Source organism: Gadus chalcogrammus, chromosome 14 (assembly GCF_026213295.1).
Source record: "Gadus chalcogrammus isolate NIFS_2021 chromosome 14, NIFS_Gcha_1.0, whole genome shotgun sequence".
Classification (NCBI taxonomy): domain Eukaryota; kingdom Metazoa; phylum Chordata; class Actinopteri; order Gadiformes; family Gadidae; genus Gadus; species Gadus chalcogrammus.
In genome coordinates, this window is record NC_079425.1 from 2,784,485 (window position 1) to 2,798,425 (window position 13,941).

The following is a 13,941-nucleotide window of genomic DNA, read 5'->3' on the forward strand; positions in this document are numbered from 1 at the left end:
TTTCTGCCCTGGATCGTTTCTCACCACCCGTTCTTCTTGTCGTTTGTTCCCAGTGCTTCCCACGTGTTCCCCGCTGGACTTCCACTGCGACAACGGCAAGTGTATCCGGCGCTCCTGGGCGTGCGACGGCGACAACGACTGCGAAGACGACTCGGACGAGCAGGACTGTCGTAAGTACCGCCTGGACGCAGTCCTCCACGCATCAACGCACAAACGCACACCGGCCAACCCTAGTGCACACAAAGCCTCCGAGCCATGCTAGCTGACACAGACTCTCACATGGACACACTCGCACACAAAAACACACGCACGCACGTGCACATACACGCGTATATATGCAAGCACGCACACACACACACACAGACACAGACACAGACACACACACACACACACCCCTTGCTACATGGCTGACGTTGTGGTTGGGTGGGGGGGGGGGCGGCCAGCCATGTTTGTTTTGTTTTTTGCGCGTAGACAAATGTTACAGGAAGCCAGGCGTGTGTTTGCTTTGCGTGAGACGGAAACGGATCCGCGGGCGTCCGTGCCGAGCACAAACACGCGACCCCTCTGCGGCGAAGGGTCAGCGCTGCCATGGTAACCGTCGCTAGGTGTTCACCCCTGACCTCTGCTTAACTACCTTCTCTTGTAGCCTTGTAGAGGCCGTGTGTGTGTGTGTGTGTGTGTGTGTGTGCGTGGAACCTGAAATGGAGCGCAGCTGCTGGGCTTAGAGTGAAGCCCAGGGTGTATAAATACACACTTTTATTTATATATCTAATGGCTATGCATTACCACTTGGAGGCGAATGACTCGTCTTCCTGCAGCTGTGTGTGTGTGTGTGTGTGTGTGTATGTCAGATGTGTGTGTGTGTTCATGACGGAGTGTATGTCGGATAGGACACGGTTGCTTCTGAGTTGTGCTCAGACTATGGAAACTGGATGTCCTTGGACAGCCTCAGAGTTTATCCAGCATGACTGCTCAGAGTGTTCTCGCCTTCCCAGTCATGTGAGTGCGGGTCTCCCAGCCTGGTCGTATCCGTTACGTTGTGAGAGCGGATATGGCCCTTTAATCGAATTACTCCTCGACCTTTGATATCGGAGCTTAAGCCCTCGACGTGTTTTAATAAAGACCCCAAACAGTGATTGTTTTTTTTAATTTCTCCTTTTTTTTCTGATGATTTGATTTGACCGACAGAGAACACACCATAGCAGTAGATGTGAACTAGAAACCTAGCAGATCGCACCATTTAACCTCAGATGGGAACTAGGACCCAGAAAAAGACACAGCATGTACCACTGGTTCACTAAGATCTAGGAGAAAACACACCACAAAGCACTAGTGCACTAGGACCTAGCAGAGAACACCATAGAGCACTAGTGCACTAGGACCTAGCAGAGAACACCATAAAGGACTAGTGCAATAGGACCTAGGAGAGAACACACCCTATAGCACTAGTGCACTAGGACCTAGCAGAGAACACCATAGAGCCCTAGTGCACTAGGACCTAGCAGAGAACACCATATAGCACTAGTGCACTAGGACCTAGCAGAGAACACCATATAGCACTAGTGCACTATGACCTAGGAGAGAACACCATAGAGCCCTAGTGCACTAGGACCTAGCAGAGAACACCATAAAGGACTAGTGCACTAGGACCTAGGAGAGAACACACCCTATAGCACTAGTGCACTAGGACCTAGCAGAGAACACACCCTATAGCACTAGTGCACTAGGACCTAGGAGAGAACACACCCTATAGCACTAGTGCACTAGGACCTAGGAGAGAACACACCCTATAGCACTAGTGCACTAGGACCTAGCAGAGAACACACCCTATAGCACTAGTGCACTAGGACCTAGCAGAGAACACCATATAGCACTAGTGCACTAGGACCTAGGAGAGAACACCATATAGCACTAGTGCACTAGGACCTAGCAGAGAACACCATAAAGGACTAGTGCACTAGGACCTAGGAGAGAACACACCCTATAGCACTAGTGCACTAGGACCTAGCAGAGAACACCATAAAGGACTAGTGCACTAGGACCTAGGAGAGAACACACCCTATAGCACTAGTGCACTAGGACCTAGCAGAGAACACCATAAAGGACTAGTGCACTAGGACCTAGGAGAGAACAGACCCTATAGCACTAGTGCACTAGGACCTAGCAGAGAACACACCCTATAGCACTAGTGCACTAGGACCTAGCAGAGAACACCATATAGCACTAGTGCACTAGGACCTAGGAGAGAACACACCCTATAGCACTAGTGCACTAGGACCTAGCAGAGAACACCACCATCTTTATATTGTGTGTATATTGACATTGGAAAACATTAAACATTCATGTTAGAGTACCATATTTGAATGGACATTTCCCCCTCTGTATTATTACTGACATGCACCTAAGTGGTGTCCCGGGATATTAGAGCCGTCAAATCCACAAATTCTCTGCAATATCCTGAAATATCCTCTGATGTGGAGGATGGTAGCCGTTCAATCTTACGTTATTTGTCGACAGTGAAAGACTCTTAGCACCAGTGAGCAGATTTCTTTAGAATACATGAATTGCTGACTTCTTTCAATAGCCTTGTGAAGCTAACGTCATGAATTAGTAAATAACCGCTAATTTATTATGTGTATGAGTCTTAATGAGACTTGTAAAAAAGTGAAACATTGGGCCTGTTTTACGATTTGCTGTGTGCGCAGTGTTGGGCGCAGATTAGCTGAAATTGAAAACTAATTTCTCATGAGAATATCAGTAGCCAACTGCACACACCGAACTGCTAAGACTGCTGATGCCTTTGAGTAGCGTTCATAGCCTGTTAAACATTGTATGGATATTATGTTCTGATCAAACCCACTATGGTAAGGCTTTCTTTCAAAACATTCGGCTTTCTCACTCTTTCATTCTTCAGTCTCTCTGTCTGTCTGTCTTTTTCTCCCTCTCTGTCTTTCTCTCTTTCCCTCTCTTTTTTTCTCCCTCTTTCCTTCTATCTTTCTTTCTCTCTTTCCCTCTCTCCTCAGTTCTTTCTCTGTCTCTCTCTCTCCCTTTCCCTCTCTCCCCTCAGTTCTCTCTCTCTCTCTCTCTCTCTCTCTCTCTCTCTCTCTCTCTCTCTCTCCTCTCTCTCTCTCTCTCTCTCCTCTCTCTCTCTCTCTCTCTCACTCTCATCTCTCTCTCTCTCTCTCTCCCCTTCTCCCCCTCTCTCCCTCTCTCCCCTCTCCCCCCTCCCTCTCTCTCCCCCCTCAGTTCTCTGTCCATCACTCTGCTCTGATTTCTCTGCAGTCTCCGCTGACCCACATACCAGAAAGCAGACTCATCGAATCCCTCCCTTACGGGGGGTCCGTCTGCTCGGAGCCCGCAATGAATTTTTCATCTCCATGCCCAGCAAAATCCCAGTCCCCACCCCTCCCCACCCCTCCCCACACTACTTATTATTTCATGCTATTTCTCTCTTTGTCTCGCTTCACTCTTTCGTTGCGTTCTTTCACTGAGGTCTGTCTATTCTCAGAACCACACCATTTTTCTCCTGCTCCACGCTGGGATGTTTGATTATTTATTAAAGCGTTCGGGGGGGGAGAGAGGGTAAGCTTCACGCTCCACACAACATTCGGCGGTTGTCAAAAAATCGGATAAACATACAGGGGGGGGGCGGGGGGGGGGGTTGTCTTCGGAAGCACGATGTTAAGAATTGTTGAGGTTTCAGACACATTGAGCAGGGAGAGAGAAAGACGATAATAATTCACCCTGCAAGCCGAACACAACCCAAACCCCTCACACACACACACGATGTGTGCCCCGGTAATGACTTGGGGTGGCCTTTGCCCTCTGACCTGGGGGCTTGCGTGTGAGTGATGAGCGTCTCGAGGGGTGGGCTGACCCCCCCCCCCCCCATGTTTACCTGGCTGTTAGGCGGCCAGGCGAGAATCAATTAATGCCCTCTGCGTTTGATTCATTGTTTCTGACAAAAAGTGCATTACGTCGCTGGAGGGATCACATTCGTCATGTTTTCATTGTGAAAATGTGTTTTAAAGAAAAATAAAATGCAAATGTCTTCCCATGCAAGCTGTGATTTCAGATAAGCGCTTTGAGCATTATATGCATCTTCGTGAAACACCCGCCATAATCCAGACATTACTATGTATGTATTTATCGTTTTGGTACCTCACATGTCAATGTGCGGTTTATACGGTTCGGTGCCCTAACACATGTGCGCTCGGTTTTTGCCTCGTGTGTCAAAAATAGTGCATGCAAGCTCCATCAGGAGATTAGGTTTATGTTGTCACGGTGGCAGCTTTGATACCTATGCATCGACAATATGGGCTCCTATGCAAATGCAGCCGCAGCATTGGGGCCTCGCGGAGGTTCTGTATCGCGCGAGGGATTCCACATGCTGGAAAGTACCTGAAGCAGCAGCTTGTGTGTTGCCCCCAAGCTCTGTAATGGTGTTACATCCAGAGAGTGAATGATGGATCATCTCTCTGCGTGGATCATCCATCACAGGGCTGCGATGTTAAAGCGCTTCCCTGCCTCCGGGCACACACGAGGAACTATTGATCGTCCTGGTAACGCGGTAACTAGGTATTGTTTTGGAAATTCATTTTAAATTGTATTCTCTTTAGCTGGACTCTTTGTTGAAGTCGTAAAAGAAGGCAAAGTGAACGCTATGCTAATGCCTAGCATTCATGCTAATGCCCGAATGCCAATGAATAGCATTGATGCTACTGACTGAATGGCAGAGGGGTGAGACTAAAGGCCAGGTCAGTGTGCACTCCATTGTAATTTGTAGGCGAGCGCTTTTGGCCCTCCACTCTGGCACAAGATACAGGGGAGCCAGGTAACCAAGACAACAGTGATGTCACCTAAACGCCTTATTGTTTTTGTCATCAAAAGGATGCGGTACACAACAATGAAACTCGAAACCTGGGTCATGCCTAGAACAACACACACACACACACACACACACACACACACACACACACACACACACACACACACACACACACACACACACACACACTGAGCCATCCTATTATGGAGGGGAAAATAACCCTGCAGGTGAGGAAGAAGCCGGGGGTAAGATGTCAGAGTCCCTTGTGGCTTTGTTACATGCTTGTACTCGGTTGATCTTGTGCTATTTAATTTACCCTGATGTTCTCTCTCTCTGTCTCTGTCTCCCTCTCCCTCTCCCTCTCCCCCTCTCCAGCTCCCAGGGAGTGTGAGGAGGACGAGTTCCACTGTCAGAACGGCTACTGTATTCGCAGCCTCTGGCACTGCGATGGAGATAATGACTGTGGTGACAACAGCGATGAGCAGTGTGGTGGGTAAACATGCACTCACTGATACAGACACTGTTTCCTCCATTAGTAGACCCTTTTAAATCCCACGGGACTTCAGGATACCTACACTGGGGCACCGACAGACAGACGGACACTGAGCAGAAAGACACTGAGCAGAAAGACATAAAAACAGACACACACTGAACAGAAAGACAGACACATGCTCAACAGAGGAACACACACACGGAACAGAAAGACAGAAAGACACACACACACTGAACAGAGAGACAAACAGACTGAACACACTGAACAGAATGACGCAGACACACACTGAACAGAATGACACACACTGAACAGAAAGAAACACACACAAATACCGAACAGAAAGACGCGCACATAGACGGGGCGTGTGAGAGTGCCGCGTGCGTGCGGTGTGTTTACGCGTGTGCGTGTGTTCTGCAGACATGCGTAAGTGTTCGGACAAGGAGTTCCGCTGCACGGATGGAAGCTGCATCGCGGAGCACTGGTACTGCGACGGAGACACGGACTGCAAGGACGGCTCGGACGAGGAGAACTGCCGTGAGTCATCCTGTGTGTGTGTGTGTGTGTGTGTGTGTGTGTGTGTGTGTGTGTGTGTGTGTGTGTGTGTGTGTGTGTGTGTGTGTGTGTGTGTGTGTGTGTGTGTGTGTGTGTGTGTGTGTGTGTGTGTGACTTTCTCTCTCTCTCTCTGCCTCCGTCTCTCTCTGCCTCTGTCTCTCTGTGTGTGTGTGTCTCTGTGTGTGTGTGTGTGCTGTTGCGTTGCACAGATGTTACGTAATGCCCCTTAAATAACCTTGTAAAAAACCCTGTGATCTAAGGGCTGATTAAAGCACCTTGCGTGGGCGTGTTCTCTCGTTAGAGCTTTAAAACTCATCCACTTTTGTTGTGTGTGTGTGTGTGTGTGTGTGTGTGTGTGTGTGTGTGTGTGTGTGTGTGTGTGTGTGTGTGTGTGTGTGTGTGTGTGTGTGTGTGTGTGTGTGTGTGTGTGTGTGTGCGTGTGTGCGCGAGCAGCCTCGGAGGTGATGACGGCCACCTGCAGCGTGGAGGAGTTCCAGTGTGCGTACGGCCGCTGCATCCTGGACATCTACCACTGTGACGGAGACGACGACTGTGGGGACTGGTCTGATGAGTCCGACTGCTGTGAGGACACACACACACACACACACACACACACACACACACACACCTGTGAAGACGCACACACACCTTTACACACACACACACACACACACACACACACACACACACACACACACACACACACACACACACACACACACACACACACACACACACACACACACACACACACACACACACACACACCTGTGAAGACAGACTCAGCTCACACACAAGAGTGTACCGACACACACACACCTACCTGTGAAGACACACACACACACACCTACCTGTGAAGACACACACACACACACACACCTATGTATAAACGCATATACACAAAAACACGTGTATACACACAGACGCGTGTATACACATAGATGCATGCACACACAAAGGTGTACAGTCTGATAGACACACACACACACACACACACACACACACACACACACACACACACCTGTACAGACAAACACACAAGTATGCACACACACAAGTATGTGTACACACAGACACAAACACATGCACATGCTTACACACACAGACTGACAGACATAATCACATAATGAGAAAGCATTCACATAACAGACTAAGAGCAGAATCCAGTACAACTGGTCTGGTCTGCCGGTTTCCTGCGTTGCTCCAAGAGGCGTCAGATCACGGCGGTTTACGCAGAGCCATCCTTATCACGTCTGGAAAACAAAGGACTGTAGGGTCTCCAGATAGGTAACTACTGAAGCTGATTGTAAAGATCTGAAGGGTAATGGAGAAGCGATAGAGCTCCAGAGCTCCTCCTCCCCTTCAGCCATTAAAAACGGTTAATTATTAAACTGGTTTTCCCCCACAGTGACCCGTGGTTCCCAGTCCCGTTGCGCTCCACAGCCTGTTTTGTGCTGGTTGTGGGTGGGGTGGGTGTGTGGGTCCCTTCTCGCTCTCTCTCTCTTACTCACTCCCGCTGTCTCACTTTCTCTGTCTCTGCCTCTGTCTCTCCGTCTCTCTGTGTCTCTCTCTGTCTCTCTGTCTCTCTGTCTCTCTGTCTCTCTCTCTCTCTCTCTCTCTCTCTCTCTCTCTCTCTCTCTCTCTCTCTCTCTCTCTCTCTCTCTCTCTCTCTCTCTCTCTCTCTCTCTCTCACTCTCTCCCTCTCCCGCTCTAACTCTCGCCTCAAGTGAACACAAGCTAACTGGGCGCTAGCATGTCAACCCTATCATTTGGGTGGTGCGAGGGATGCTAATGAGTGAATACATATAACACACATGTGGGCGCATGTAGGATCCATCCCTCTGACATTCACACCCTCACCATCCCTCATACACACACACACATACACACACGCACGCACGCACGCACGCACACACATGCACGGACACCAGCGTTAACATGCACTCTCTTTTTTTGAGGAGGGGGACTGGAGCTTTGCTCTCGTTGGGACGTCTTGAACTTTTCCTCCTCCTCTGTGCGTTGAGTGACGGCTCAAGGTCCCGCGTGGCTGTTTGAGCGTCGATGAGGTCATGTTTGGCCATTTGACCCCCCCCCCCCTCACCTACCCCCTTCTGCCGACAGCTGCCTTAATTGCTGCTTGGCTGGTGAAATATTAAGCTTATTTTTGTTTGGATTTTCTGTGTGTGTGTGTGTGTGTGTGTGTGTGTGTGTGTGTGCGGGGACAGGGGAGGTGTTGTTAAATTAGAATCAAAGACCTTGGCGGAGGCTGGAGGAGGAACAAAAAGAGGGAGAGGGACACCGAGAGGGAAGGGGAAGGAGAGAGAGAGAGACATTCCAGAAATGCATAAGACATGCCATCCTCAGACCGGATTCCTTGGCGTGGACCCTGTGCTCGCTGGTCATATGAAGGGCGCTTTGTTTGAAGAGCCACTCACACCCGTGCTCTCTGTCTGTCTCCGTCTCTCCCTCTCTTTTGGTCTCTGCCTCCGTCTCTCTCTCGGTTTCTGTCTGTCTATCTCTCTCTGTCTTTCGTCTCTCTCACTCTCTTTCTCTGCCTCCTCTCTCTCTGCAACTGTCTATTTTGCTCCTTCTCTTTCTCTCTCTCTCGGCCTCTGTCTCTGTCTCTCTCTCGGTTTCTGTCAGTCTATCTCTCTCTGTCTCTGCCTCTCGCTTTCTGACTCTGTCTCTCTTTCTCCATCTGTCTCTCTCTCTCTCTCTCTCTCTCTCTCTCTCTCTCTTTCTCTCTCTCTCTCTCTCTCTCTCTCTCTCTCTCTCTCTCTCTCTCTCTCTCTCTTTCTCTCTCTCTCTCTCTCTCTCTCTCTCTCTCTCTCTCTCTCTCTCTCTCTTTCTCTTTCTCTTTCTCTTTCTCTTTCTCTTTCTCTCTCTCTCTCTCTCTCTCTCTCTCTCTCTCTCTCTCTCTCTCTCTTGCACCCTCATGTGCAAGAAGTCTGACAAAAACTCACACTTGCACGCCTCGTTACCGCCTGCGAGCGGATCTGCTGGTTTTGGCTGCTGAGCAGATGAAAGAGCCCAGAGTCTGTGTGTGTGTGTGTGTGTGTGTGTGTGTGTTGCTTAGATAGAGAGAAGGCCTCCTGGGTGTCCACTTGTTCTGTCTGCGTGTGTGTGTGTGTGTGTGTGTGGGCGTCTGTGTTCCCATGTTGTCCAAAGCCAATTTGTATGGGCTTTATGAAAAAAAAAAAATATTGTTCCATCTCTCTTGCTCTCTCTCTCTCTCTTTCTGTATTTTTCTATCTCTTTCTCCCACCCTCTCCCCTGTGTGTGTGTGTGTGTGTGTGTGTGTGTGGGTGGCTGCTGGTGGGTGTCTGCGTGCGTGTGTGCCCGCCTGAGAGGCGGCGAGAGAGAGCCACCTGGTGTTTTGATCATCCGTCAGGCCCGCTCTAGTTATCTCCCTCTCTGCGCTCCCCTGGCGTCTCAGCCCGGATGATAAGACTTCACACACCGGCTTGTTGAGAATTTACTCCCCCCCCCCCCCCCCCCCCCTCTCTCATCCCCCATCCCTCCCTCGTAACTCCCTCCTCATCACCTCCCTCCCCACTGCCCTCCTCGTCTCCTCCCTCCTCCCTCTCCTACTCCCTCTCCTCCTCACTTAGTAGTCCATGCTAATGTTATTGTTATTATATTCAGAAATGTGATGTTTGGAAAAGTGAAAGTGAGAAGTGTTATTAAACTGTCTGTTTGTGTCTGTTTGTGTGTGTGTGTGTGTGTGTGTGTGTGTGTGTGTGTGTGTGTGTGTGTGTGTGTGTGTGTGTGTGCGTGCGCAGCGTCCCACCAGCCCTGCCGGTCGGTGGAGTTCATGTGCAGCAGCGGTATGTGTATCAACGCCGGCTGGCGGTGCGACGGGGAGTTCGACTGCGACGACCAATCGGACGAGAAGAACTGCAGTGAGTGGCCAATCACGGCGGCCCTTGCCTTCCCACAGAGTTCTGCACGCACACATGATGTACGATGCGTGTGTGTATCTGTACCTAGCGACCACGTGCATGCCTGTTTACGTTTCTACGCCCCCCCCCCCCCCTCCCCTCGCAGCCACGTCCATGTGCACGGCGGATCAGTTCCGCTGCGGCACCGGCCGCTGTGTGCGGTTGTCATGGCGATGCGATGGCGAGGACGACTGCTCAGATGGCACCGACGAGGACGGCTGTGAGAAGACTGGTAAGACCAACCCCCCCCCCCCTCTTCCTGTCCACCGCGCTGTCCGTCCGTCTGCCACCCACTACTGACCGCTAAAAATACAACAACACCCCCCCCCCCCTCCTGCTCCCTTCTCCCTGAGCTGTAACCTTGACAACCACGCAGACGGTCGCCCTGTCCAACACTGGACAGACCGCGCTCTCAATCAGGACTCTGAATATGCACAGATCGATCTACTCTTCTTTCTATGTCAGGATATTGGTTGTGATTTAGCGTATTATCGTTTACATTTATTAACATTTATTAACATTTACATTTTGAAGACGCTTTTATCCAAAGCCACTTACAATGAGTACATTTGGCAGGAGAAAGAGGGTTAATATATCGCTGTCAGTGCAGTAAGGATGTTCATAGAAACAAGTGCCAAGCACTAACAATCGCTAGGTTAACCCATTCCCCGTGTACAACAGTGTACACTGTACTGATTGGTTAGGTTAACCCATTGTCAGTCTACAACAGTGTACACTGTACTCATTGGTTAGGTTAACCCATTCCCCGTGTACGACATTGTACACTACTGGTTGGTTAGGTTAACCCATTAGTGTGTACAACAATGTACACTGTACTGATTGGTTAGGTTAACCCATTGTCAGTCTACATCATTATACACTACTGATTTGTTAGGTTAACCCATTCCCAGTCTACAACTTGTACAATGTACTGATTGGTTAGGTTAACCCATTCCCAGTCTACATCATTGTACACTGTACTGATTGGTTAGGTTAACCCACTCCCTGTGTACGACATTGTACACTACTGATTGGTTAGGTCAACCCATTCCCAGTCTACATCACTGTACAGTGTACTGATTAGTTAGGTTAACCCATTCCCAGTCTACATCACTGTACAGTGTACTGATTGGTTAGGTCAACCCATTCCCAGTCTAGATCACTGTACAGTGTACTGATTGGTTAGGTCAACCCATTCCCAGTCTACATCACTGTACAGTGTACTGATTGGTTAGGTCAACCCATTCCCAGTCTACATCACTGTACAGTGTACTGATTGGTTAGGTCAACCCATTCCCAGTCTAGATCACTGTACAGTGTACTGATTGGTTAGGTTAACCCATTCCCAGTCTAGATCACTGTACAGTGTACTGATTGGTTAGGTCAACCCATTCCCAGTCTAGATCACTGTACCGTGTACTGATTGGTTAGGTCAACCCATTCCCAGTCTACATCACTGTACCGTGTACTGATTGCTGTGTGTGTGTGTGTGTGTGATGACAGACAGCCCGCCCTGCGCCCCAGACCAGTTCCTGTGCGGGAACGGCCGCTGCATCGGCCAGAGGAAGGTCTGCAACGAGGTCAACGACTGTGGGGACGGGACAGACGAGCACCCGCAGCAGGACTGCCGTGAGTACACCAGACGTGCACGCACACACACACACGCGCACAAACACACACGCACATCACACGCACATGGCGCACACGCATTACTCATGTTGCATCACTCGAGCAACACGCGCGCAACACACACATGAATCACGCTCATACACACACACACACACATCACTCCCACACACACACACCCGCGCATCACGCTCACGCACACACACACCCACACACGCACATCACGCTCACACACACCCATCACACACACACACACATCACACACACATACAAATCACACACACGCACACACGCATCCGAACGCAGAGAAAAAAAGACTTTCCTAGAGTCGATATGAAGCAGCCTCATGAATCAGTGTGAAGAGTCAATATGTTTGAGGTAAGTGAAGGAAAGCCAATACGCTCTCTCTTAGGAAATACTACATTTACTCTAATATAATAAAGGGACGGAGAAGTGATCTCATTTCTTTTACCTAATGGATTTGGCCCTTGAAGAGGAATCGATTGGTAAAACCAATCATGTACATCTGTCATCCTCAGTTTCTGTATTTAGTTTTGCATGTTTCAGTTGGGAGACACGTGTCCGGTTGGAGTGTGTGTGTGTGTGTGTGTGCGTGTGCGTGCGTGCGTGCGTGCGTGCGTGCGTGCGTGCGTGCGTGCGTGCGTGCGTGCGTGCGTGTGTGGACACACGTGGGTGTGTGTGTGTGCGTGTGTACACACGTGTGGTTGTGTGTATGTGTGTGCACACACATATGTAACATGTGCAACATCTTTACTACATTACCCGTCGAGCCCACTTGACACAGACACAAACACAATACACAAATACACACACAAGAACACACACAAGTGTGTTCTCTTGTTTCAGTTGGGAGACGCGTGTCCAGTTGGTGTGTGTGTGTGTGTGTGTGTGAGTGTGTGTGTGTGTGTGTGTGTGTACCGTATGTAATATGTGCAACATCCGTACGACATGACCCGTGGAGCCCCCTTGTTGCAGCCTGTGCCCCCGCTGCCCGTCCCCTAACTCTGGCCCCGTAACGCCCTCAGGCCCGCGGTCCAGCGAGGGCGACTGCAATCAGAACAACGGAGGCTGCTCGCAGAAGTGTCAGATGGCCCGCGGGCTGGTCCAGTGCACCTGTCACACCGGCTACAGGCTCATGGAGGACGGCAAGGCCTGCCAGGGTGAGACACTCAGTTCCTGTGTGTGTGTGTGTGTGTGTGTGTGTGTGTGTGTGTGTGTGTGTGTGTGTGTGTGTGTGTTCTTGTGTGTGGGTGTTCTTATGTGTGTGCGTCTGTGGTGATCTGTGTTCTTGTGTGTGTGTGTGTGTGTTGGAATGTGTGTGTTCTTGTGGGTGTGTGTTTGTGTGGGTGTGTGTTCTTCTGTTTGTGTGTGTTTGTGTTCTTCTGTTTGTATGTGTGATCTTGTGTGTTTGTGTATGTGTCTGTGTGTTCATTCTTGTGTGTGTGTGTGTGTTCTTTTTCGTGTGTGTGTCCTTATGTGTGGGTGTCTGTGTTCTTCTGTGTCTGTGCGTTTTGTATCAGCAGTGCTTTTCTAATGTCCCGGGACCACACAAAAAGCTTTGTTGGTGTCTGTGCTTGTGTGTGATGGTGTTTGTGTGTTGGTGTCTATGCATGTGTGTGTGTGTGTGTGTGTGTGTGTGTGTGTGTGTGTGTGTGTGTGTGTGTGTGTGTGTGTGTGTGTGTGTGTGTGTGTGTGTGTGTGTGTGTGTGTGTGTGTCTGTGTGTGTTCTGTATCGGCAGTGTTTTTCTAATGTCCCGGGACCACACAAAATGCTATCATGCAGGGTAAAGCGACGCTATTAATATTCACCTCCCTCTGCGGTGGCCAGTCACTGGGTCCCCAGATGATCGGGGCTTGTACTTTTGAAGATCTTTGAGTCACACTGTAATGCATCACACAGGGCCGGCCGGTCGCACAATGACACGCCTGTGCTTCCCGGTCTCCCTCCCAGTCCTTCAAATGACTTTGATTGGCCGGGGATTAGATGACTCACCATGTTCCTGTTCTCGTTTTTACGAGGATCTTACAAAAAAAAAAAGAAAATCCCTCAGGAGATCATTGTTTAAGCCGGACTCGCAAAGACGCACGTCTTGACAGCCCCCTGACAGCGCTCTCCCACACCTTCAACCTTCAGTTCCTTCCCCCCCAGCCCCCATTTTGACATTTTTTTTCCTCTCCTTCCAGATGTGGACGAGTGTGCAGAGGAGGGCTACTGCAGTCAGGGCTGCACCAACACTGAGGGGGGGTTCCAGTGCTGGTGTGTGCAGGGCTACGAGCTACGGCCAGACAAGCGGAGCTGCAAGGCCCTGGGTAAGAGTGCTGCTAACCGCTACCGCTAAGCGCTACGCTAACTCTGCAGAGTGGAACAACGAAGCTAAGATGAGAGGGAAGATGGAAAAAGCGCGGCAGACTATAAAGGGCTTCGTCCCGCCCGTTACATAAGATGAAATGAAGAACACAGGCGCTTCAGTGTTGCTTCA

General features: G+C 49.9%; 1 protein-coding gene across 2 annotated transcripts in view; it reads left to right on the top strand.

The window, feature by feature from the left end:
• Window positions 1–13,941, top strand: part of lrp4 (low density lipoprotein receptor-related protein 4) — an 80,311-nt gene that overhangs the window by 44,054 nt on the left and 22,316 nt on the right. For both annotated transcript variants that reach the window (XM_056607620.1, XM_056607621.1), the window contains exons 3-11: window positions 54–170; window positions 5,204–5,317; window positions 5,739–5,855; window positions 6,327–6,455; window positions 9,656–9,775; window positions 9,921–10,046; window positions 11,318–11,443; window positions 12,487–12,621; window positions 13,646–13,771. In XM_056607620.1, the coding sequence (XP_056463595.1) occupies window positions 54–170; window positions 5,204–5,317; window positions 5,739–5,855; window positions 6,327–6,455; window positions 9,656–9,775; window positions 9,921–10,046; window positions 11,318–11,443; window positions 12,487–12,621; window positions 13,646–13,771 (1,110 nt within the window). The remainder of the gene's footprint in view (window positions 1–53; window positions 171–5,203; window positions 5,318–5,738; window positions 5,856–6,326; window positions 6,456–9,655; window positions 9,776–9,920; window positions 10,047–11,317; window positions 11,444–12,486; window positions 12,622–13,645; window positions 13,772–13,941) is intronic.